This window comes from Petaurus breviceps, unplaced genomic scaffold, assembly GCF_028583685.1.
Source record: "Petaurus breviceps papuanus isolate PSGF00001 unplaced genomic scaffold, PetGlider_PUasm1.0 91133, whole genome shotgun sequence".
Classification (NCBI taxonomy): domain Eukaryota; kingdom Metazoa; phylum Chordata; class Mammalia; order Diprotodontia; family Petauridae; genus Petaurus; species Petaurus breviceps.
In genome coordinates, this window is record NW_027187419.1 from 54,201,158 (window position 1) to 54,225,994 (window position 24,837).

Genomic DNA, 24,837 nt, shown 5'->3' on the forward strand with positions numbered 1-24,837 from the left:
CCATGAAGAAAGTCCCAATTTCTAGGATAGTCCTTGTGCCCTAGGAGCACAAAATGTTAATAATTTGGCATCAGGACTTTAAGTCTGTTTTTATTAATTACAAGAGCTTGACATTATTACAGAGATATTGGGAAGTTAGATGTTGCTAGTTTGAAGGACTATGGTAAACTGTCTATATCACGGAAATTTTGGTGTTTCTAGGCAAAACAAAGGAAAATACCTGCTCAGTGTGTTGCAATCAATTACCCTGCTAATGTTGCTTGCTTCCAGAAACAGTTTGGGAACTGTGCCTCTGCCTCAATATATCAACTTCTCACATCTATCATTTGTCTTCCAACTCCATATTAACTCAACGATCTCTCAAACACTCCAATATATCTTTTTGGTTTATATAAAGATTATAAAAATAGTGACTTTTGTTTAGCTTTAAGAAGCTTCTCCAAAACACTAAGAATGTTCAGAATCTCTTCCCCTATAGCTATGAGAAATAAATGCCTTATTTAAGCAAGAAATCTCAAGGCACTGTCAGTTCTTCAATGCTACCCATATCTTCTCATACTGTGCAATTCCTATTTAAATTCTTCTGAAAATTCTCCACTGGAGGTCCACCCAACATGCTGGAGACTTCCTCTTGAATCTGGCCAGGTACTTATCAATTAGGAGAGAAGGTCTCATAGCAGAGACACCATTTCACATGCTTACCTCACCTTAATTCTGTTTTGTTTCATTTCCTTAGCAGTACAGCTGTGCCCCCACCATGAATAATCTCCTAATTACATTCTCTTGCTGGTCCCTGCCTTCCAGGCTCTGTTATATTTTGTCTTTCTCCTTCTGAAAGCAAACTCCTTGAGAATAGAGACCATCTAGTTCCTTGTTTTGTATGCCAAGTGCATGGTTTATGCACAATTTAAGTATAGTTTATGGCACATAGTTAAGTACTTACTAAATTCTGTCTTTCTACCTATCTCTAGATATTGTGTGGCTACTAATGAATCAAGTAGGCTACCAATGAGTTATCAATCTCTTGTTTCATGATCAGTCCAGCTCTTTTCTGTTTAAGGGCACACTTTATACTACTTTTCTTGTTCAATTCTTCATTACATACACATTGTGACAAAGTGGATAGAGTACGGGATAGAGGAAGACATATTAAATCCTACCCTGAATGTTTACTACCTAAGCCTAGGTGATTTTCTCTACCTTTCATGAGCCTCAGGTTCCTTGTTGTAAAATAGGTACAATAATAGAATTCAGACCTCACAGAATTACTTTAGGGATCCAATGGAGAGAGTATAAAAGCACTTTATAAATGTCAGCTTGTGCCTCTATTGCTCTTTGGTTGCCTGACAACTTTAAGTCTTCTTCAAGGACGGTTATTCTGTTACTTGCAACTGTGTAAGCATCAACAGTAAAACGCTTATGTCAAAAAACATGGATCAAGGTCATTAAAAGCATTACACAATTTTCCTACAGCAATCTAGTCCATTTTCTTCCTCTTTAGTCCCTGCTCATTATCTATCCATAGTTCTGTCCAAGATCTAAATACTAATGAACCAGCTCTATATGCTGTCCATCCATAGTCTAGAAAATAGGTATTCTTCACCCATTTGGTTTTTTTTCCTTGTTTGGATAGGTAAGATGAACTCTTTTATGATCAAAACAATGTCATGTGGAAACAGAAACATCTGCAGGACCTCAACATCTATGTGGAATCCTTCTGTCATTTGGCTTATGTGCTGAATATCATCCAGAACAGTGGCAAACATTGTTGGTAAGCATAAACCCTTCCTCTTTTATATTCGTAATCAGAGGGCCAGAGGCCTCTTTTGATTTTTCAAGAATTCTTATATGATTTTGACTTGTAAAGCGAAGCAAATCCTTAAGGTGTAAACTCTACCAAAGCAAAATATTCGATTTTTTTTTAACAGAAAAAAGAATGTTAACCCTACACCATTAATTAAACTGCAAAAAAGATATTTTTATTTGTAAAGACTGCCAATTCTCTCCTCTTATCTTCATTAATTATGCCCTTAATATATAAATATAAATGTCTTCAATATATAAATTATTCCCCTAAAGATTTTGCAGAAATGGGAAAGCAGGCATATGGATTGAATTATTGATACACTTTCTCTGTCACTTTTTTGGGGGAGTAGAAAATATGATTTTCTTGAAACTAATTTGGTTTTCTCTCTTCTTTCAGGTTCCTTGAGAATCTCTCCTTAAAAATAATTTTGTCTCCTGCATGGAACTCTTCTAAATATGCTAGGTTTGGTACAGCTGCTCTTCCCATCTTTGTGTTCTTTAGTGGCATTTCATAGAGTGAATATGTTCAAAGAATCTGGGTGAGCAGAGTAGTGATGACAAAATATCAACTGTAAAAACAAACAAACAAAAAAACCTTAAAAAAAAACTTTCCAAATGAGACAGTAACTTCTTTAGAATGCCATAAAATTACTTACTCTTTTTAGTAGTTTATTTTGTTGTATCCCTCTTGAGTAACCTTTCATTTAAATGTGGGAAACAGTGCTTTGCTGGATCGTGGTTTAAATGCTATAGGAGTCGCTAATTTTGACTCATACTTGGATAACAGCTAAAATTTGAAAAACAAAACAAAACATTTTTGTTATGTCATCTGAACAAAATACATTTGGAGGGTGATTAAAAATACTTAGAAAAGCATCAACATTTTGTCTTTATAATATTTTGGGAAAATCCTAGTGTGTGTTATATATCTATGTACACAAAGATGTATACACAAATTCTGTTTGCAGTATATATGCCCTTTAGAAAAATTAACAATAAGGTGGAGAAAGTAAAAATTTTATTTGGGAACTAGAGGTGAGAATGAGGCAAGGCTTGCAATTGTGGGTAGAAAGAAGGATTAGGGGATTAAGACTTATCCTATGTAACTGAAAGCCAGAATGGATAGCAGTTACAGAGAAAAAAATTTCAGCTCAGTAGAAGAGAAGTAATTTCTAACCATCAGTTACCCCAAAATAGAAGGCAAGGCATTGTGTTCACTATGACTTACTTTCTATGAAACTTTCTATAAGGTCCCTATCTGGAAAGCACTCTCTTCCTCTTCAGAACTTGTATACCAACTTTCTAAGTATTCTATGTACTTATCATGTTTAAATATATTAGTTGTGTATGCCTTATATCCCTTATTAGACTGTAAATTTCTACAAGGCACAGGACTGTGTCTTACTGTTATGTCTTCAGTGTCCAATAAAGTAGCACAGATTAGGTGTGTAATAAAAGTCTACTGAAATGGTAACTGCTTGAATGTGTGGAATAGAGAGCAAGGGGTAAAAAAATATGCCAAGATTTTATGCCTGGGTGACTAAAATGGCTAGTACCAGTAACAGAAATAAGAAAGAATAGATTTTGGGGAAGGCTATGAATCTGGTTTTAGACATTATGAATGTGGGGTAATAATCAGAGATATCTAGCAGGCAGTTGTGGAAATGGAGAGATAGAACTCAAGAGAATTCATGGATGGAGGTTTTCCAGCGTGAATAAGCTTGCCAAGGGAAAGTAGAGCAAATGGAAGAGGGCCAAAACCAGAGTTTTAGAGAATGCCAACATTAAAGGACAAGGAGAAGGAAAAGGGGACAGTTGTGTTAGTTAATAAACACTGATCAAGTGCCTACTATGTGCCCTGCAAAAATTTTGTTAAACACTGGGGATACAAAGTAAGGCAAACAAGTTCCTGTTCTCAAGTTCGTAATATAATGAGGGAAAATAAGGTACAAATGAAACAGAAAAGAGAGGAAAGGGAAAAGGGTACCTGGCACAAAGGCATACTGAAGAAATCTGCAAGTGTCACTAGGTGGGAAACAAAGAGACTGTTGACCTGGGTGCCCTCCTTAAATGGAAATTCTGGGAGGAGGGGTCACCACCCTTCAATTAGAAGTAGGGAACTGGCTCCAGAGACAGAGTGTGAGTTCCAGGGCTGAAGTATCTTGGAGAAGTACAGGAATGTAGCTGGATGGGAAATGTTGGGCAGAAAAATCAAGAAAAGTACAATGTCACAGAATCCAAAGAAGGAGAGTTTATGCAACAGCATATCATACGCTACAGAGAGGTCAGAGATAAGTTAGGAAAAAGGTCACTGACAACCTCTGAAAGAGTTATTTATGCCTTACTTTTCTCTTTTGAGAAAGTAATTCAATAAAGTAGCGGATGAAGAAATTATAAAGATTTTTTTTTTGGAGGGGGGAAGGCAAGGCAATTGGGGTTAAGTGACTAATTGTAATGAATTTCAAGGAAGCTTAAATTTATATTGTAGTCAAAGGAGCTAGGATTAAAACCAAGAATCACCTACTCAGCAAAACTGAGTATAATTCTTCCAGGGGAAAATATGGACGTTTAATGAAATAAGAGGCCGTTCAAGTATTCTTGATGAAAAGACCAGAGCTGAACAGAAAATCTGACTTTCAAATACAAGAATCGAGAAGCCCGAAAAGGTAAACAGGAAATAGAAATCATAAGGAACTTAATAAAGTTGATCTGTTTACAATCCTACATGGAAAGGCAGTATTTGTAACTCATGAAACTTTTTTCAGTATTAGGATAGTCGAAGGGACTGTGTGTGTGTGTGTGTGTGTGTATGTACATAGAGGGTACAGGGTGAGTTGAGATGATACTTAAAAAATAAAATTAAGAGGTGAGAGAGGAATATATTGGGAGAAGGAGAAAGGGGGAGATAGAATAGGGTAAATTATCTCACATAAAAGAGGCAAGAGAAAGTTACCGGGGGCGGGTGAAGAGCGGGGAGATAAAAGGGAATGAGTAAACCTTATTCTCATCGGATTTGACTTAAGGAGGGAATAACATACACACTCAACTGGGTATCTTACCCTACAGAACAACAGGGGAAAGGGTATTAGAGGGGGAGATGATAGAAGGGAGGGCAGATTGGGGGAGGGGGCAGTCAGAAGCAAACACTTTTGAAAAGGGACAGAGTCAAAGGAGAAAACTGAATAAATGGGGGGTGAGATAGGATGGAGGGAAATATAGTTAGCGTTTCACAATACTACTACTATGGAAATGTTTTGCATAACTACACATGTATTATTACCTATATTGAATTGCTTGTCTTCTCAATGGGGATGGGTTAGGAGGGAAGAAGGGAAAGAATCTAGAACTCAAAAGTTTTAAAAACAAATGTTAAAAAATTGTTTCTATAGGCAAGTGGGAAATAAGATATACAGGCAATGGGATACAGCAATCCATCTTGCCCTACAAGAAAGTAAGGGTAAAAGGGGGGATGGGGAGGGAATAGAAGAGAGGGAAAGGGTAATCAGTATGCTTGCCATCTTGGGGTGGGGGGTAGGGGAGAAATGGGGAGAAAATTCAGAACTCAAAATCTTGTGGAAATGAATGTTGAAACTAAAATAAATAAATAAAAATTAAAAACCATATACTAGAAAAATAAGTAAATTTATATTGTAAGGAAGATTGTAGAGAATGAAAGTGTGACTGGATAATGAAAAAGAAACACCTGAATGCAGACTACTTGTTAGAGAAATGCTTGAGGCAGAAACAGGTAAAGGAAAAGTGATTAGTGAGAAAAAAAAAACAGTGAAAAAGTCTGAAGATAGATGAGATGGAAAGGGAACAAGTGATTAAGCAAGGATATGGAGAAATTGGGAAGTAGTATTATTAAAAATACTTTCTGGGTTGGTTTTAGATGATGGTGGAGGGCAGTTCTTAACCTGGGGTCTTTGAAATTGTTTTTAAAAAATGTTGATAACTGTATTTTAATATAATTGGTTTCCTTTGTAATCCTATGTATTTTATGCATTTGAAAACATGAATCTGAGAAGTGGTTTATAAGTTTCACAAGATTGCCAAATAAGGTTTAGAATCTCAAGGATAGGGGTGGCTACGTGGTGCAGTGAACAGAGCACCGGCCCTGGAGTCAGGAGGACCTGAGTTCAAATCTGGCCTCAGACATTTTAACACACTAAGTGTGTGACTTGGGCAAGTCACTTAACCCCAATTGCCCTGCCTTCCCCCCTCCAAAAAAAGCAAAAAAAAAAAAAAAAGAATCTTGAAGATAGGAAGCAAGATTGTTCCTGTTGAGATGGAAGTAAAAAAGAATGGGTTGATATACAGGAAAATAAAGTTGTCCATAGAAAGTAAGAGTGATAAGATAATGAAAAAGATGTGGAATAGTCACTGTGGAAATGGGATTAGGAATCTACAAAAATTATATCCACATTATATAGCAGATGTCATAAAGTTTGAACAAAATAGAAATATCAAACATAATACATGTACTTAAGAAAAAAATAACCTGTAATATATCGTCCGTAATTGTAGTTACTTCTGGAGGTGTGGGTGTTCTTAGCAGGTTTTCACTGACAGAAATCTTGGAAGTAGAGAGTTCTCCATAATGTTCAAAGTACCCGGCAGTTTGTGAAACCAATGAAGTACAATCTTCTGATTCCAAACTGCTTGGCAAAATATTTGAGTCTGATGTTGGTGGAATTATTATCCCCTGTTGTATAAAAGTGACCAATATTTTTATATAATAGTAAAATTTATTTAGCAAACTGAATTAAATCAGTCAACAAGCATTTATTAACATCTACTACGTGACAGGTATTGTGCTAGGCACTGGGGATACAAATACATACATAACTATATGTGTTTTCACATGCATGTATATAAGTACTTGTGTATGTATTTATATATACATGAATATCTAAAAGACAAATAAATCCCAAACAGTTAAATACAAGTACTTTAAGAAAGAAAGCACAAACAATTCACAATTAATCATAATTAGTAAATGTGGCATATGCTTCCTCGCTTCCTGACCAGATTACATAGTAGCAGAGAAGTCACCCATTACCTTATTTTTTCTAATTTATAAACTTACCTTTGTTTCTTTTTTTAACTTATCCATTTTAAAGTTTGGATGAAGTAGTATTTCTTTATCATTAGTGGAGATATCAAGCTCTTTAGGTTTATGGGCATTTAAAACTGGATTACTGTTTCTACATGGGATTTTCAAGCTAGGAGTGAAGAATACAGGTTCCAAAGGGGAATTAGCATGGTTAACACCTAGAATAGACACATATATAATATGGGAAGAAAGTTATAAAGATTTTAACTTTTAGGTTCCAAGCTTTGACATACTAGCATACTTATTTTTGGAAATATTCACAAACGATGAGTTAATTCAGGTAATGAAGCCCTGTGGAAAGCCACAATAGAGACTAAGTAGGTATTTATGGTTAGGGTAGCTAGGATGACTAACTGCTTTATAAATCAGTCAACTGCTTAAATACTTATTATAATACACGCTCAGAAATGGTAAATACATAAGAGGAATAAATCATTTTCTTAAAAGAGTTCATACACTAGAGAGAAAAGATTAGAGACAAATTAAAGTCTTCTTATACTTCTTTATTCCCCTGATAGCATTTCATGCGGAGTAGGTATTCTGGGTAACTGTATGCATTAGTGTAGGGCTGGCCTTAGATTTAGAAGGACATAGGTTCAAGTCTTGTCTCCAACAAACACCATGCTCTATAATCAGACAAATCATTTTAATCTCAGTGCTTCTGGCAACTACCCACCTAAACACTATAAATTGAATTTTTAATCTTTACTAGCATTTAATTTCCACAGTGGGATTTCCCTATAATAATGAAACAATAGGTCCAGTCTTGCCCCAATTTACAAAATAGATAAAATAGACTCAAGAAACATTTTTAATTGAAGAACACTAAAAATAATCAAGTGTTAAGTGATGTGCTAGTATTATAAGAAAAAAATCTTCCTACTTACAGTACTTGAAAAAGTGCTGTAAGTCAAAATATATACCGAGTCCAAGAACTGTTATAACATGGTGGTGTATTTCTAACTAAGGATTTGATAATGTTCAGCTTTTTACATAAGTGACCACAAACATATTTCATTTAGTCAAATGACAAGATATTCACTCAGGCTTTTTCTAGTAGTAGAATCCCTAGAAACTGATGCCAGGACTTGATTTTTTATTGGAAAGAAAAAAAGATATGGATAAGGCATAGTTGAAAAAGAAGTCTAATATACAGACAACACTCAGCTCCTCAGGGCAATAAAATGCTGTGCCTACAGAAATGCTACTAGAAAATCTGGTGAGGCTCTCTCTGTAAGTAGAGAGAAAAGCAAGTAAAGGGTCAATACATTTAGGGGAAAATAATCCCAGCTTTTTATGCAGAATTACAAAATGATGCCCTCCAATTATCAGTTAACCTACAAGTGGGTAAAGAGTTCCCTGCTCCTATCAGAAAAATCTACAAAATGATAGCCGTAACTAATTAGGAAGAAAGGGAACTGGAAACTTTTTTTCCATTTTGGGCCCTACCTCATAGGTGGGAAGAATGTTCTATTAATGTGTCCTGTCCTTTATAAAAAATAGGCCAAGGCCAGAGCACAGAGATCTTCAAAAGGAATGTGAATGAGGAAAGGTAAAACTAAGTGAGAGAAGGTCAAAGGAAATAAAAAGCCTTATCTTTTTTCTGAAAAAAGAAGAGGAAAGATTTCTCTATGTCTATGGCAGGTCCAAGGTGAGGGAGACACAAATCAGAAGCTCATGAACTGGAGTTAGAAAGGTGATTACCCTAAGGCCTTAGCCTTCTTCCTAGAGTTGAGGGTTAGGGAAAAACATATACCGTGTTTCCCCGATAATAAGACCTATCCCGAAAATAAGCCCTCCCCCGAAAACAAGCCCTATTGAGATTGCTACTGTAGTGAAGGTGATCCCCTGCGCTACACGCTACATTATGGTACTCTCTGTATGCACCGTCCCCCCCCGCCCCGTGAAACGCACGCCGCGCTCCGAGCTGCATCCAATCAGAGCTGCAGCAGTGAGCGCGTCATCCTGTTCTTCCCCAGTGATTTGCTTATTGAATAAAGGTACATTTTTTTGTTCACATTTACCTGTTTATTAAAATTGCTGTCAATGTTCATTAAAATAAGGCCTCCCCTGAAAATAAGCCCTCTGGTGTTTTTCTGTCCAAAAAAATAATAAGACAGTGTCTTATTATTGGGGAAACACGGTAGGAAGGCTGACACACTAGTCACCTTGTCAAGGTAACAAGACAGAATAGCAATAGGAAAAAAAAATCTTAGGACAAGACCTGGTAGAAAAGGGCCAGTCAGGAAGGAAAAAGGAAACAAGTAAAAGAAGGTCATGCAAAACACATTCATTAAGACAACTGTAAGCCTGTAAATTTTAAACCTCATCCTTTTTTTTTTTTTATCCCCTGTTATTTCCCCATACTATACACTTAATTTCTAAGCATTTATTGTGTTTAAACTTTTCCTAAAGAAGGGTGTATACTATCTCTAAAGAGCTGGAGAGGCAGTTATCAAGGTCCACAAAGAACCTTTTTCCTAAGCTGTCCTTAAAGTGACACAGTTTAAGAAACCTAGGTGGATGAACTACGAAAAAAACAAACAAACCAGTATAGATTAGCAAACAGTGGCAAATAAAAAGAGGTTAAATCACTTGACCAGGATCTCATGACTACTGACTTGCTAATAAGTAACTTACTAATAAATATCTGAAGGATTAAAATCTAGGATTTCCTGACTCCAAGTCCAGTGTTCTAGACAGTATGATAGATTGCTTTCAAAAATAATTTGCAAAGGTGACAGATGAGAAGAATTTGATCCAAGTTCATACTTACAATTTTCTTTTGACTGCTGAAGTATGGAATCAGGAGGGATTAGGATGTTGTTGCTTCCTAATCTTGCTTCTACGTTTATTTCATAACTATTATTCTTAGACAAACTAAGACAGGGAAAAAAAAGTTTGTGACTTTTTAATAATCAAATATAACCATACTATCATAGAAATCTTGCACATTAATTGCCTATAAAGCAAGTTATTTTCTATTCTTTTTCATATTAATACTTTATATCTCTCCTTCAGCTAGCCTTCTGTAATGATTTAAAATGGAAAAAAAAAATACATTCATTGTGTCTGACAATAAGTGCAATATTCTACAACCCATGGCTCTTGACCCCATCAATGGAGAGGTGCATTTTCACTTTTCTCTGAGGTCTTGCTTGTTCATTATTACTACACAGCTTTAGTTTAATTTTATTATTCTCTTTATATTGTTGTAGTTATTGTGTGAATTATTTCTCCTAGGTTCACTTCCTTTACTCTCCATCAGTTCAGAAACATTTTTCAGTGTTTCTCTGAATCCTGCACATCTGGATTTTCTTACAGGGTTGTAACATTACATTATTATCATGTAACAAATAAAAAAGTTAATTCCCCTAATTCTGTTTCCAGGTCTTTCCTACCATAGTGTGGGAATACCTACTTTGGCATAAAGGAGTCCTTTGTGTTTTTTATTTCCTTAAGTTATATGCTTTGAAAAACTGAGTCAAAGGGTATAGATTTTTTCAAGCACTGTTCTAAATTACTTTCCAGAACAGTTGTACTGATTTACAGATCAAGCAAGCAGTATATTAATGTATCTCTTATTGCAGCCCTTTTAACACTAAACTATTTCCAATGTTTATTATTTTTAACATTTTGTTGGGCATGTAAGGTGAAATCCAAGAGTTTCTCTGGTTGTTTAAAGCAATCTTATGTGGTAAATGGTTTGCAATTCTTTCTTTTTTAATACCACCCCTCTATTACATATAAAAACAATTTTTAACATTGGAGATTTTTTTTTTTTAAGTTTTGAGTTCCAAATTTTGTCCTTCCCTTCCTCCCTCCTTGAGAAGGTAAGCAATATGATATAGGTTATACATTATAATCATGTAAAACATATTTCTTCAGTCTGTATTCAGACATCAATTCTTTTTCTGGAAATGGATAGCATTTTTCATGAGTCTTCTGGGATTATGTTAGATCACTGTACTGCTGAGAATAGCCAAGCCATTCAGTTGTTCACTGCACAATATTATTATTGTGTACGATTTTCTCTTGGTTCTGCTCACTTCCCGCTGTATCAGTTCACAGAAGTCTTTCCATGTTTCTCTGAAATCATCCTACCCACCATTTCTTGTATCACATTAATATTCTATCACAATCATATACCACAACTTGTTCAGTCATTCCTCAGTTACTGGACATCCCCTCACTTTCCAAGTCTTGGCCACTACAAAAAGAGCCATCATAAATATTTTTGTACAAATAGGGCCTTTTCCCCGTTCCTTGATCTCCTTGGGATACAGTCCTAGTAGTGGTACTGCTGGATCAAAGTGTATGCAGTTTTATAGCCCTTTGAGCACAGATCCAAATTGCTCTCCAGAATAATTAGATCAGTTCACAACTCCACTCACAATAGTCTGTAATTCTTTCGAGAGCTATTTGATCATATGCATAGACCTTGTAACTCTTAGGGAATTAATGGCATCTGTTCATATATATAGATAGATATATAATTATGTTCATTTCTTATATATCTTAGACACCAGAATCTTTTAAAAGTTATTTAATGAAAAGGTTTTTTTTTTCAATTGACATCTTATCTACATATCCCAGCTGAACCAACTGTGAAAAATCTTTCCAATGTCATTTAATCAAAACTATCTGATCTTCTGTTAATACTTTCCCTATCCATTTCTGTTGAAAAAAAAAAAACCCTTCATCTGTCCTTTCAACTTTTTTTGTTACCATTCATACTAAAACCAAGTGTACAGGTAGAACACTGTAGTGCAGGGTTTAAATTGCTGCTCTGAACAATTTTTTCTAAACTGTTTTCAACTTTTCCCAGTTCTTCCTGAAGTGGTTAAAGTTCTCAGGTTTCATGAAAGACAGGATTATTAAGCAAGAATCAGAAACAAACTAATGGAAATCTATTATGTTAATCAACTTTTCTATTATCATTTTGCTTATTTATTTTTAATTCCTCCAATTATTGTAATTCATTCTTTATTCCTTTCAAGTGCTTTGTAATGGTATTTATGTCTTGATTGATTGATTCCTAGGTATTCTGAATAGAATTATACTTTTTATTATTTCTTCTAAATATCGTTATTACTACAGAGAAATGTTGATTCATACATTCTTTTTCTATCTTCCCACTTTTATTAACACTACTATCTCAATTACTTTACTGATTTTTTGGGGACTTCAAAATAAACAATCATGTCATCTGCAAAAAGGGATATTGGTCTCTTTGTCAATTTTTTGCCTTTAATTTCTTTTTTGTCTTATTGTTATCACTAATGTTATTAGAATTGTGTCAAATAATAGTGGGAAAAGAGAGTATCCTTGTTTAATCTTTGTATTTCCTGCAAAAGTTTACGCTATTGGCTTTAGATGTAAACTTATAATTAAGAAATGGCCTTTTTATATACCCATTTTTTTGTGGGGGAGATTGCAGGATACATGATTGTTGTGGTTTGCAATGGTTCCCCCCACCCCACATCCATTGATGTACCCATGTAGGAACTTAAAAAAATTGTATATTTATGTTACTTGTTTTCCCTCGTGTTCTTGATACAAATAGAACTTTATCACAGTGATATACTATTTGGATATACTATTCAAACTGTTTTTCATCTGTATTTTATATTGTTAATATGGGTACATCACCCATTTCCTTTTCCCCTCTACCATATCCACTTTTTATTCTGTTTGGAGGATTCTTTAGTTTCTCCCTATTTTCCTAGTTTTGATTATCAATCCTGTTCTGATTTTTTTCTACTGAAGTCTTAACCTTATAGTCAGCTATTTTAATGTTTCCTCTGCTGATCTTAAATACTTTACCTTGATAATTCTTAAAGTGATTCATCTGCAACTACTTCTGAGATATTGAATACTGTACCATGAGAATATACTGTTAAGGACAGTAAGTGGGGTGGGGTAGGAGGAGACAGCATGTAAAGAGTGGGTGATAATTGGGTCCACAAATTTATTATGCTAATTCAAATGGACTTATACAGCTGCACATTAATCATCTTATTCAACTCTTTGTGATTTCCTATCACATTTTCTATAACAGTCTTTTCAATTTCTCTTCTGTAATCCCCCTAAATTCACGCTTCTCTTACTCTGAATAGATAACTCTATGATACTGAGAAAACTGGAACCACAGAGAGGATTCTGGGAAGATGGTGGAGAGGGTCAGAAAATTCCAAACTCTCAAGATTTTCCTCTACAAAAGAGGTAAAATAGCACCTCAGAGAAAACAAAAAAAGCACTAAAAATAATGAGAAGGGGCAGAGCAGGAGTCCGCCTGGGACAATCAGATATCAGAAGAAAAATTCCTAGATGAGGTTTGGTCCCAGAGGAGAGTAAACACCTCCAGGCTAGGGAACACTACTTAACCAGCAAGCAAGCTCTGGTTTTCAAGGCTGGGAGGCTGCCTCAGCCCCAGTCAAAGGAACTTTTACTCCTGGGGCAGTGAAAGGAGTAGGGCTGCTCAAACCAGGGAAAATCAAGGAAACTTATGCTGACTAGGAACACCAGACTCAGCTGTGCGGCAGAGACACTGTAGGGCGAGAAGGAACCAGTACACACCAGCTGGTGAGTGCAGAAGCAGTGAGGCAAGGACTTTGCAGACTGTGGGCACTTACAGGAAGAGTCTGGAGGTCTTGGTTTGGGATTAAGGTCAGAGAGAACTGAAGGAGGACCTGAGGCCAGAGGCACCATTCCCCATGACCCAGGACTAGAGGTAATTACAAAAACATTAAGCTATCACACACACACACACACAAAATGCATAGGTAAAGAACAAAGAATCCAACCACAGAGAGCTACTTTGGGAATAGAGAAGACTGGGGTTTGTCTTCAGAGGAGGGAGGAGATTGAAGCAATGAAACTCTTTTCTTTTCTACTCCAAAGAGTAATGTCAAATGGTTACCTGCCCAAAAAGAATTCACAGAACTTTAAATAAAATGAGAAAGATTGAGGAAAAACCTTTAAAAATTCAACAAAACGAAGGAGATTATGAAAAAATGTCACTCAATTAGAAAAGGAGATCCAAAATCTTAAGGAAGAAAATGACTCCTTGAAAATAAGAACTGGGAGGGAGGAGGGGCAGAGTGAAGATGGCAGAGTAGAAACAGGACCTCCGCAAGGCTTCTGCTTCCACCTCCTCCAATTCATGTAAAAAATGACTCTAAACAAACTTTGGAGCTACAGAACCCACAAAATGACAGAGGGAAGCTAACCTCCTGCTGAAGACGGCTCAGCAGGCCTGCAAGAAGGGGCCAGCACAGCACTCTGGGAGCCAAGCCCAGCCCCAAGTGAGCCAGAGGTTTTATCCTCAGGGCAGCCACAACCAACAGCAGCTGGAGGGACTTCAGATCACCAGCAGCTGTGCGGTTTCCAGAATTATCAACTCATAGATGCTAAGGACAAAGTGAGAGGTCAATGCAGTGTGGACTTTGGGAACCAGGAGTGCGGTCCAGCCTTTACCCCTAGAGGAAGAAGCTGCTGAGGCCCTGTGGCCGCAGCTGCCACTACATGGCTGCTTCAGAGCTCCTGACCTGCAGATTGTAGGGGGACCAAGGGACCAGTCTGAGGGGTAATTGCTCTTGCTTTAACCTGCTTGGGTCTGGATTGTGATCTAGGGTAGAGGTCTGGGGGTGCATGACCAGTTTGCCAGAGCATTTGGTGGCTTCAGAGAGGGTAGCCAACTAATAGCTCCAGTAGCTGAGAAAACCCTGGTGATTGGACAAAGCTCTCCTCTCTGGTAGCAGAGTCCTACTGTGGCAAAAAGCTCAAAAGTCAAGTAATTGAGTGGCAACATGAGCAGGCAAAGCAATCCAACGTTAGACTCCTATTTTGGGGACAAAAAGGATCAAAGCATGAAACAGGAGGAAGACAGCAAAAGAGGCTCAAAAAGCCAATGAGGAGAAGAATGCCTTAAAGAGTCAAATTTGCCAGATGGAAAAAGAATCTCAAAGGCTCACTGAAGAGAATAATTCCTTCAGAATTAGATTAGAACAAATGGAAGCTACTGACTTTATGAGAAATCAAGCTACTATTAAACAGATCCAAACATATGAAAAAATAGAAGGCAATGTGAAATTTCTCATTGGAAAAACCAATGACCTGGAAAATAGATCCAGGAGAGAGAATTTTATATTTTAATCCACGTTATTTTTTTTCTTATTTCTCTGACTACTGAGGTGAAGGACTGTTTATGCCTTTCGTTTGATCCCCAATTCATGGCACAGAAGAACTTAATAAATGCTTGTCAATTCACTCTTCTTTACTGGCATCTTGTTCTATTGCCATTCTATATACATGAGGGACCCCTTTAAAGTTCTTGACCTCTGGTCATCTTTTTCTGTTTCCCACCTTGGTTTTCTCATTCGCTCCCATGGTTTCAATCACCATCTCTATGTGAATAGCATCCCAGTCTATCTGTGTTTACCCCTAACTTCCCTTAGGAGCTTAAGTCCTATTGTCAACTGCTTAGTAGGTATCTCCTACCAAAATTCAACAAAACCAAGGAGATTATGAAAAAAACAGTCACTCAATTAGAAAAGGAGATCCAAAATCTTAAGGAAGAAAATGACTCCTTGAAAATCAGAACTGGGGGGGAGGAGGGGCAGAGTGAAGATGGAAACATCCTACCAGGATGTTTCCCAGGACTTCAAATGCAGTGTCCAAAACAAAATTTATTTCTTTCCCCCCCTCTCAAAGCTTATGTTATGGGGACCACAAGTTCCCAGTAATCTAGGACTGTCACCTCTGTCTCATCTCTGCCTCTTCTATTCTTTGCTCAAATGCCAAATCCTATAAATTCTATCTCCATAATATCTCTTGCATCCATTCCCTCCTTTCTACTCCTAGTGCAAACACCCTAGTTCAGGATATCATCTATTCTTGCCTAAATTATTGCAAAAACGTCCTGCTTTTGGTATCTCTTCTCTAATTCATACTCCAAAAGGCTGCCAATGATTTTCCTAAGGCTTGGCCTTACTATGTCAGTCCCTCTATTCTACTGAAAAACTCTCAGTAATTCTTGACTACCTTTAGAATAAAATTCAAAGTTGTTAGTCTAGTATCTATGGTCCACTACAAGCTAACAAGTCACTTTTCCAGCTTTATTTCCCGTTATTCCTCTTTATGATCTATATTTTTCAGCCAGACTGTACAACTGTTTCTTAAATTTGACACCTCCTATCTACACACATTTATACAGATCATCCTCATACCTAGAGCATTCTTTTTCTCTCCTTTTATTCTTAAAAGTAGAGATCTAACCTTCCTTGAGGTAGCTTAAGGGGCTAAGTATACCTCCTCTCTGTAGTTTTTCCTGTTCTCCTTCCACCTCAAAATGTTTTATCCATCTTCAAATCTTTCTAGAGTCCTTTTATGTCTATCATTAATTTGCCTATCAGTATTCTTTCTCTCTAATCTCAATTCTATAGTCATTTCAGATTCTATAGTGTCCTCCTTGGCTATTTATAGGTTTCTTTTCCAATTGCCACTATCTCTTGCCAAAAACAGCCTTAAACTATTCCCACAATTTTTCTCCTTGTTCTTATTCATGCTGCTGTGCAGTTCTTAAGTCATACAATTGTGCTGATTGGGTATAATATAAATCCATATCTAAACCCAACTGGGTGTTCAGCGCAGCAAAGCTATCCTTCATTCCTCACTAACTGATGCCCTATCTAACTCTCCGGATAAGCTATTCCAAACCTTCTATTTTCTCTTCAAGTCTCCTGCATGTCTCCCAAACCCTCTTATTTTACTAACAAAATTGAGAAGCAAACTTCCTCTTCTCATCTCAAAACTTCTTCAAATCATCCCCCACTCTGACAAAGTGGCCCTATCTTAGTTACCAAATTTGATCTTTTCTCAATTCTCTTCCTTCTCAAACTATCTGTTGCATTTGATACTCGACTTCCCTTTCTTCCTGAATACACTTTTCTCTGTGCTTTCATGACACTATTCTCTCCCAATGCTCCTCCTGTCTGTCTGTTTCTTCTCAATCGCCTTTGCTGGTCCATTATCCATATCACACCTCCTAAATTCTGTTGTTGATTCAGTCCTCTTCTCCCTCTCCCACTTTCTCTTTGAATAACCTCATTTGCTCTCATGTCCCATCTCTTTGCAGATGACTCCTAGATCTAGATATCTAGCCCCAATCTCTCCTTGCACTTCAGTCTTCTATTACCAGCCGCATACTGGACATTTTACACTGGATATCCCAGAGACATCAAAAAGTCAACATTTCTAGAATCAACTTGTTGCCACTTCCCACCTCTGCTGAAACCATCAACATTCTTCAGGTCTCCCTGGTTTATGCTGATATTAACTCAACTCATTCTTCCTCACCGCACAATATCCAATCAATTGTCAAATCTTGCTACTTCTACTTCTATGACAACTCTCATATCTGGCTCCTTCTCTCTACTCACAGCTACAGATTTAGTTCAGGCCCTTATCATGTCTTGCCTAGGTTATTACAACAAACCTAATTGGTCTCCCTGATTCAAGACTTTCTCCACACCAGTTCAACCTACATATTACTGATTTTCTGTAAGTATAGATCTGTTTATGTCACTTCTCTACTCAAACTCTATTGAAGAATAAGATACAAATTCTTCTGTTTAATTTTTGAAGCTCTTCACAACCTGGATTCGAACTAGATTTCTAGACACATCATCCACTGATTTCCCCTTTCCACATTCTACAAACTAGCCAAATTGGCCTCCTTCTCTGTTCCTCACAAACAACACTTCATCTCTTCTTTTTGAGCCTTTCCATTAGCTCTCCTCCATGCCTGGAATGCACACCTTCCTCAAAGAATCCTCTCTTCCTTCAAAACAGCTCAAGCATCACATTCCATATGAAACCTCTGATTCCTTCCCACCTTCGTATTTGTATTCCCAAAATCTAGGCACTTAAGACAACTAGGTAGTACAATGAATACAGAGCTGGGTCTGAAATTAGGAAGATAGGAGTTCACATGTGGCCTCAGATACTAGCTGTATGACCTTGGGCAAGCACCCTAACCTGTTAGCCTCAGTGTCCTCAATTGTAAAATGGGAATAATAGCACCTACCTCCTAGGATGCTGTAAGGATCAAGTGAAACATTTGTTAAAAACAAAACTTAGCACAGTTCCTGGCATATAGTAAAGACTATGTAAAAGCTAGCTATCATTATTACCTAGCACTTACATAAATGTTTGCTGACTGACTGATGCTACTTATTAATGGAATTGTATGTAGTACTCAAGATGCCAAGGTTATCAAAGGAAAAAATTTAATATAAGTAATGCTTATTAAACATGTAGTATGTACACAAGAGGTATGAACTAGTTCTTTTATTCACTTTGACCAAAGACCAGAGTAATCTTAATTCTGACGGGTTATACTGCTTGCTCACTAATGAAGCAGATACTAAGGAACAGACAGATCAGCAGCACAAATGCATTACTAAACAACCTAAGAGTGTTCTTCTACTGACAGCAAGTATTAAGAACCACCTTGGCATATGAAAAGCACCTCTAGTAAAAATTCTGATTGCAGGGACCTTGAAATTCATTGCTGAAAATAGTATTTTTGGAATGATCTGTTTTAAAGCCTAGACATAGTGATTTAAATTTAACCTTCTAGTCATTTCTCCAAATACCATGGATAACTAAAATCTGACTATATCTACAATGACAATAATATACACATATAATGCAAATACAGAAACACCATGCAATAATAATTGACCTTCATATTGTAAAAAAATGCTTTATGTATATTATCTCATTTGATTTTTCACAATTATCCTGTAAGATAAATACTATAGGAATTATCTTTATTTTATAGATGAGGAAATGAGGCTGAGAAGAGAAAAAGAGTACCAATCTGGAGTCAGAAAGCCTGGCTTCTTTCTTGGCTGTCACCTATGACCACAAGAAACTTCTTCACCTCTTAAGCTTTAACCACCTTACTTCTAAAATACAAACAGTAATTCAATTTAAAAATTTATTAAGCACTGGTGTTAGGAATGGGTGAGATACAAAGTCTTTACCCTCAGGAAACATAACCAAAATGACTAATATAAAATGGTATGTAAGTGCCCAAAGGAGGTATAGATAAAATTCTGTGAGGTCTAAGAGGAAGGGGAATTCCTGATATTGTTTCTGATGAAGGACTCAAGAAAGACTGCCTGGAATAGGTGGCATTTGGATTGGGCTTTATTTAAAGAATAAGGAGGCATTCAATATGTGGAGACAGGGGAGATAGTTGTGGAGGTAAAAACACTAATGAGATTTGGCAAATAAATAGATGGGGGAAATATAAGAAAGGGAAGAGTTGAGTATTACTGCCAGTTAGCTAATCTGGATAACTGAAGGATAGTCGTGCCCTCAACAAATATAGGGAACTTTGGAGGGGAGAAGGGTTTTGAGGGAACACAACTAGTTCTGTTTTGGATATGGTGAGCTGTCTAGCAGACAGCTGTCTACATGGGACTTGAGTTCAGGAAAGAGACTGGGACAGATATCTGGAAGTCATCTACATAAAATTAACAAACCCATGGGCTCTGATTAGCTCACCAAGAGGGTAAGAAAGAGAAAGTCAAGGACAGAGGCATGGAAGGTGCTCAGAGTGGGTAGGAAGACAATGTTGAGTTTAATCAAATTCTGAACATGGGAAATTATGAGAAAGCAAGAAAATGATAATATGTATGTGACAGAAAACAAAGATACATGAAGCGCTATTATAAGGAAAATATAAGTTCAACTGTAGCTATCTTGAGTTTAAAGTGTCAACTTAATATCCTGCTGTAGATGTGGCATAACAGCTTCGGAGATCTACTCCAAACCCTTCATTTTACAGGTCTAGAGAGATTAAGTGATTTAGCTAAGAACCCCCTAGGCAGCAGAGTTCAGATTCAAGTTTAGGTTTTTACTCAAAATCCACTGCTTTGTCTACTAGACTATACAGCTTTTTTCAGTAAGTCATACCACAGAATACCCTTCCTGGAGCTACCTTTCCATTCTTTCAATCTGATACTTAGAAACTTCTTAAAAGAATGGTCTTTTATTGCCTAAAATGGAAACCAAAATGTTACAACCTGTAATTTAAAATTCAGAAGTTTTTAGTTGAATCATTCAGCAGTTTCAATCTGATTCCTAGAAATGGTCCCATTCTATTTATGTCATGCAGCAGGTCTTATACAAGGGCAGCCATGTTACAAGGATAAAACCCCACACTTGTTATGAAGTAAATTATTTACTATTTTTTTTTTTAAGCAATTGGGGTTAAGTAACCTGCTCAAGGTTATACGGCCAGTTATTATTTCTGGGTGTGGTGCTGAGTATCTGAGCCCGGACTTGATCCAGGTCATCCCGACACTGGAGCCGATGCTCTTACTCACTGAGCCACCTGGCTGCCCCTAAGCAATTGGGGTTAAGTAACTTGCTCAAGATTACATGGCCAGGTGTTTCTGGGTCGGTGCTAAGTGTCTGAGCCCGGGATTCGATCTCCAGGTGTTCTCAACACTGGAGCCGGTGCTCTTACTCGCTGTGCTACCTGGCCGCCCCTAAATTATTTACTATTAAACAGAGTGTCATTGAGACTTGTCCCTCATTTGCCTGCCTGACCACTTTGTTTGATTTAGTTCTGAGTTGTTCCCCCTTCCATCAAAGATTTAAGGGCTAGGTCTTGATATTTTGAGGGACTTAGTGGTACTGCACAGACCTGCTAAAGATTTTTTTATACCTTGGGTGTAGGTATAAAGTATGAAGAACTACATGTTTTCTTTCTGAGGAAAAAACAAGACCTTGAGAGTGAAACAACATTGGCAGACTAAAAACCTGAGATTTGATTTATAGATATTTCTTATTACTACAATTCCTCTCCCCCCTTTATAAAAGCAGGGTGTCTATGAAAACAGAAAGCTTTAGAAGCAGAGGTGGTTGGTGCTTATGGTTACAGATGATGATTCCCCAAATCTTGTATGGATAGTCTAGAAGGACTTCCTAGATAAAGTGAAATCTATAAGACGAATACATCTAATGAAACTCTTTTTCATATACCAGGTGAGGTTCTTATAAGATAAGTATATCCTTTTGGAGGGACATTAAAAAAAAAGGAAAAATAAAATTAAAATCTCAATCTCTCGGGGCGACCAGGTAGCACAGCGAGTAAGAGCACCGGCTCCAGTGTCAGGATGACCTGGAGATCGAATCCCAGGCTCAGACACTTAGCACCCACCCAGAAACACCTGGCAGTGTAACCTTGAGCAAGTTACTTGACCCCAATTGCTTAGGCGAGGCCAGGTGGCTCATCGAGTAAGAGCGCTGGCTCCAATGTCGGGATGACCTGGATCAAATTTGGGCTCAGATACTCAGCACCACACCCAGAAATAACTGGCTGTGTAACCCTGAGCAAGTTACTTAACCCCAATTGCTTTTAAAAAAAATTAAAAAAAAAAATCTCAATCTCTGAAAGAAAACAAAACAAATAAAAACCCTCCCACTTTTCCCCCTAAACAATTATATTAAATAAAAATATAAAGACACCAGATAACTGAATTACATGAGAAAGCATGTAGCACAGAAGTAACTAGCAACTTAGAAAGACTTTCTAAACAGATCTTCTTACCTTTTATTTTTCTGGGCATTTTTAAGTAACATTGTGTAATCATTATTTAAACACATAGTATATTCTGAAATACCGAAGTGTTCCAGCTTAGGAGTTACCACTGCATACTCATCCATCTTTAAGTTGCATTTTGGAGTTCTCAACACTTTAGGAGAGGATTGTTTAAAAGGTGTATGCATAGTTATTTGCTCTTGCTTAGGAATATTCATTGCTGGTGGATAAACATTCCAATTTCTAGAAAACATATACTTTTCTAGTCCAAAATCTGAAAGCTGTGGACTATGTGGAGGGCTCTGAGAAAAATGGTCATTTTGAACCAAAGCATTAGATGTATCTTCCTTCTCTGCCTCAGACTTTGGAGAGTTTTTGCATTTAGCCTCCTCTTGTTTAACATCACCAACATCCTCTTTTATCACTGAAAAACACATTCGAAATCAAGGAGACACAACAATTGTCAAACATTAATATATAAAATCTTTTATGCCCAAAATAAAAAAGTTCTACTTAGAATTGCTTAGATTAGTCTAACTCCTGCAAATTTCAACCACAGCTTTCCCACATTTCATTTTAAAAATGTATTCCTGCAGAAAAGATAGATGAAAAGAAACTGTTACAGAATTTGAGTCATTGTTCCTTATTTTCTGTAACTGAACACATTATTATTTGCCATGTACTCTTACGTACTATTTTAACACTTTGATCTACTTACTGGTTTATCATATATAGTTTATCAAAGGGCAATGTAATATAACATATACGGATCTGAACTTGGACTCAGGGAGACCTGGGTACAAGTACTTTTTTGGACACATACTAGTTGTGTGACTCAAATCATCTTTAAGACTTTAAATAATGAGTTCATCATCTTGCATTGGTAGATGGAATTTTTGACAGATGAAACCACAGCTAGGCTCAAATAAATATAATATGAATATATTTGTGCTTATACTTTAAAATATCTCATATTACACAAGTTATTTATCCTTGTGTTCAAATAAAAGGGAAATTATTATATACAAATGAGAAGACTAGAGCATAGAGAAAACAAGTAACATATTTAATTACAAACAGCAAGGCAGGCTTAGGTCAAAATCCAAACTGATTTCGGGTCAAATGACTTTTTCCTATTTGATTTTTCACATACATCTTTTTCAAAAGGATTCAATATATTTTCACACCCATTTTGTTTTGTCCCTATAGTAGCCTGTGATAGCAACAAGCTTAATGATCCATTTTAATGAATCTAGGTAACTGAGATGAGAAGTAAAACGCCTAAAGTCATAAAGTGGGAGCAGAAAGCTTCTGTCTTGAGGTTTTTCCATTTTACCATACTGTCTTCCAAGATTCTTAGACTGTGAAGTTTCTTCATCTGTAACATGGTAAAATGAGATAATCAGTCCCTCCCAACTCAACACTCTATAACCCCAAGACACTAAAATAACTCATTATGAAGTAAAAATTAATTCAAACCTGGATCTTCCATAGCATTTGGCTTATATCCATATTTCTGGAATAAGTCTCTTATTTTTGTGATATTCATTTTATTCCTTTCCATCAGTAATTTGGTGTTCTTGATAAAACTGTTGCTTTCTTGCCTCTCTGAATGACTTTTATCCAGAAGACTATTAACATCATCCTTTTAAAGGGAAGATATATACAACCAACTTTTGGTGAGATGTGATTAAAATAACTGGAGTTACAAAACACTGAAACAAGACAAGTTAACATCCAAGTGTTACCTTTAAAGTCTCCACTTCCAAATGCAAGCCATGTAAAATTCTCATTGGAGAATCTTCAAAGTCTTTGATATAAATTGTGAGGAAGGAAAAATATCCGATAGAGTCAGAAAAAATACAAGTCATAAGACATAACAGCATATTATCCTAACCTTCTATGTTTACAAGTATTTTTAAACATTTTCTTCACTTTCTTTTAAAAATGCAACTTGCTCTATTCCCACCCTCTCCTTACTCCCAATTAATTATCAAAATTATATATTTAAAGATGGAAGAGATCCTGTAAGTTCATCATTCAATTCTCTCATTTTATAAAGGAGGAAACTGAAACTATGAGGGGGTCAAGTGACTTGCCCGAAATCACATAAGTAAATAATTCACAAAGTCAAGATTTTAATCCAGTTCCTCTGGCTCCATACCCAGGTGACTCTTTCCACTGCACCAGGTGTGAAAAGACCTTTAGTCTCCAAGTCAGAAGACCTGTGTCTCCACCTCTGCGACCTTCTCCAAGTCACTAACTTCTCTGGCTCTCAATTTTCTAAGTAAAATTCATTTCGGTAAAATGAGGAGAGTTGGATTTAATGACCTAAAAGCTCTTTAAGGGCCCCCTCCTGCTCTCCTACCTTTCCAGTCTTCTCATACTTTACCCCCCTCATAAGAGACTGTTCCTTTCTTGAGGATACTTTCTTGGGGATACTCGTCATCTCCCGACTCTGTGCCTTTGCCTTGGCTGTCTCCTATTCCTGGAATGCTTTCCTTCCTCACTTCTGCTTCCTGATTTCAAAACTCAGTTCAAATCCTTCCTTCTTTTTAAGAGATGCTTTCCTCCCACCCCTCACTGTGGGGGTGTGTTCTTTCTGAAACCAGTCAACAAGTATTTATTCAGAGCCTCCTACGTACCGGGCATTGTGCTAAGTAAGACCCCCATCCTCAAGGAGCTCACAAGTCAATGGGGAAGGACATGCTAATAACTTTTCATAACCAAGCTATGTACAAATTAAACTAGATATGATCGACAGAGGAAAGGCACTAGAATTGCCTCCCATTTACCTTGCATTTTGTATGAGCAAATGATATGCCTACTGTTTTTGAGCTCCTGGAAGGAGAGGGATCTTGTTTTTGCCCAGCACTTGCTTGGCACATAGTAGGCCCCTAGTATATAAATGGTTGTTGACCGACTGGCGGACCTCTGAAGTTCTTTCCATACACAAAATTTGGAGAAAAGGCAAGGCGTGGGGGTACACACCGTCTCGGGCAGGCTTCGAAAGGCTCCCACGCCCCCCGAGTCCCTTACCCTCCTCTTCTTCGTTTAGCGCCCGCTGCAGCTGGGCCGTCTCCCTCTCCAGGGTCACGGCCAGGTGACGCAGCTTCCCGCAAAACTTTCCGACGGGATCCATTGGCAAGGTCGGGGAGGGTCGGGCCCAGCACCCAGCTCCGAGCAGGCAGCAGGAATTTCAAGTACCACCAGACCGTTCCTCCAGGAGTTTCTGCGCGCCGCACTTGGTTTGAATCTCTCCACAGCCTGAACAGTATTGGTTCGGAGGGAC

The 24,837-nt window shown here is 37.2% G+C and overlaps 1 protein-coding gene across 2 annotated transcripts; it reads right to left on the bottom strand.

Moving 5' to 3' along the window:
- Window positions 1-1,957: 1,957 nt before the first annotated feature.
- On the bottom strand, window positions 1,958-24,834 carry SKA3 (spindle and kinetochore associated complex subunit 3). 2 transcript variants are annotated; one of them, XM_069080446.1, is made up of 9 exons: window positions 24,585-24,834; window positions 23,294-23,355; window positions 23,025-23,190; window positions 21,555-21,969; window positions 9,699-9,802; window positions 6,896-7,080; window positions 6,308-6,511; window positions 2,463-2,593; window positions 1,958-2,375 (listed from the first exon to the last, which is right to left on the bottom strand). In XM_069080446.1, exons 1-8 carry the CDS (start codon window positions 24,685-24,687, stop codon window positions 2,507-2,509), a joined length of 1,326 nt encoding a protein of 441 aa, XP_068936547.1. In that variant the 5' UTR covers window positions 24,688-24,834; the 3' UTR covers window positions 1,958-2,375; window positions 2,463-2,506. The 2 variants fall into 2 exon arrangements, with proteins under 2 accessions (XP_068936547.1, XP_068936546.1); XM_069080445.1 differs by having other exon boundaries at window positions 24,537-24,834.
- Between the last annotated feature and the right edge of the window lie 3 nt (window positions 24,835-24,837).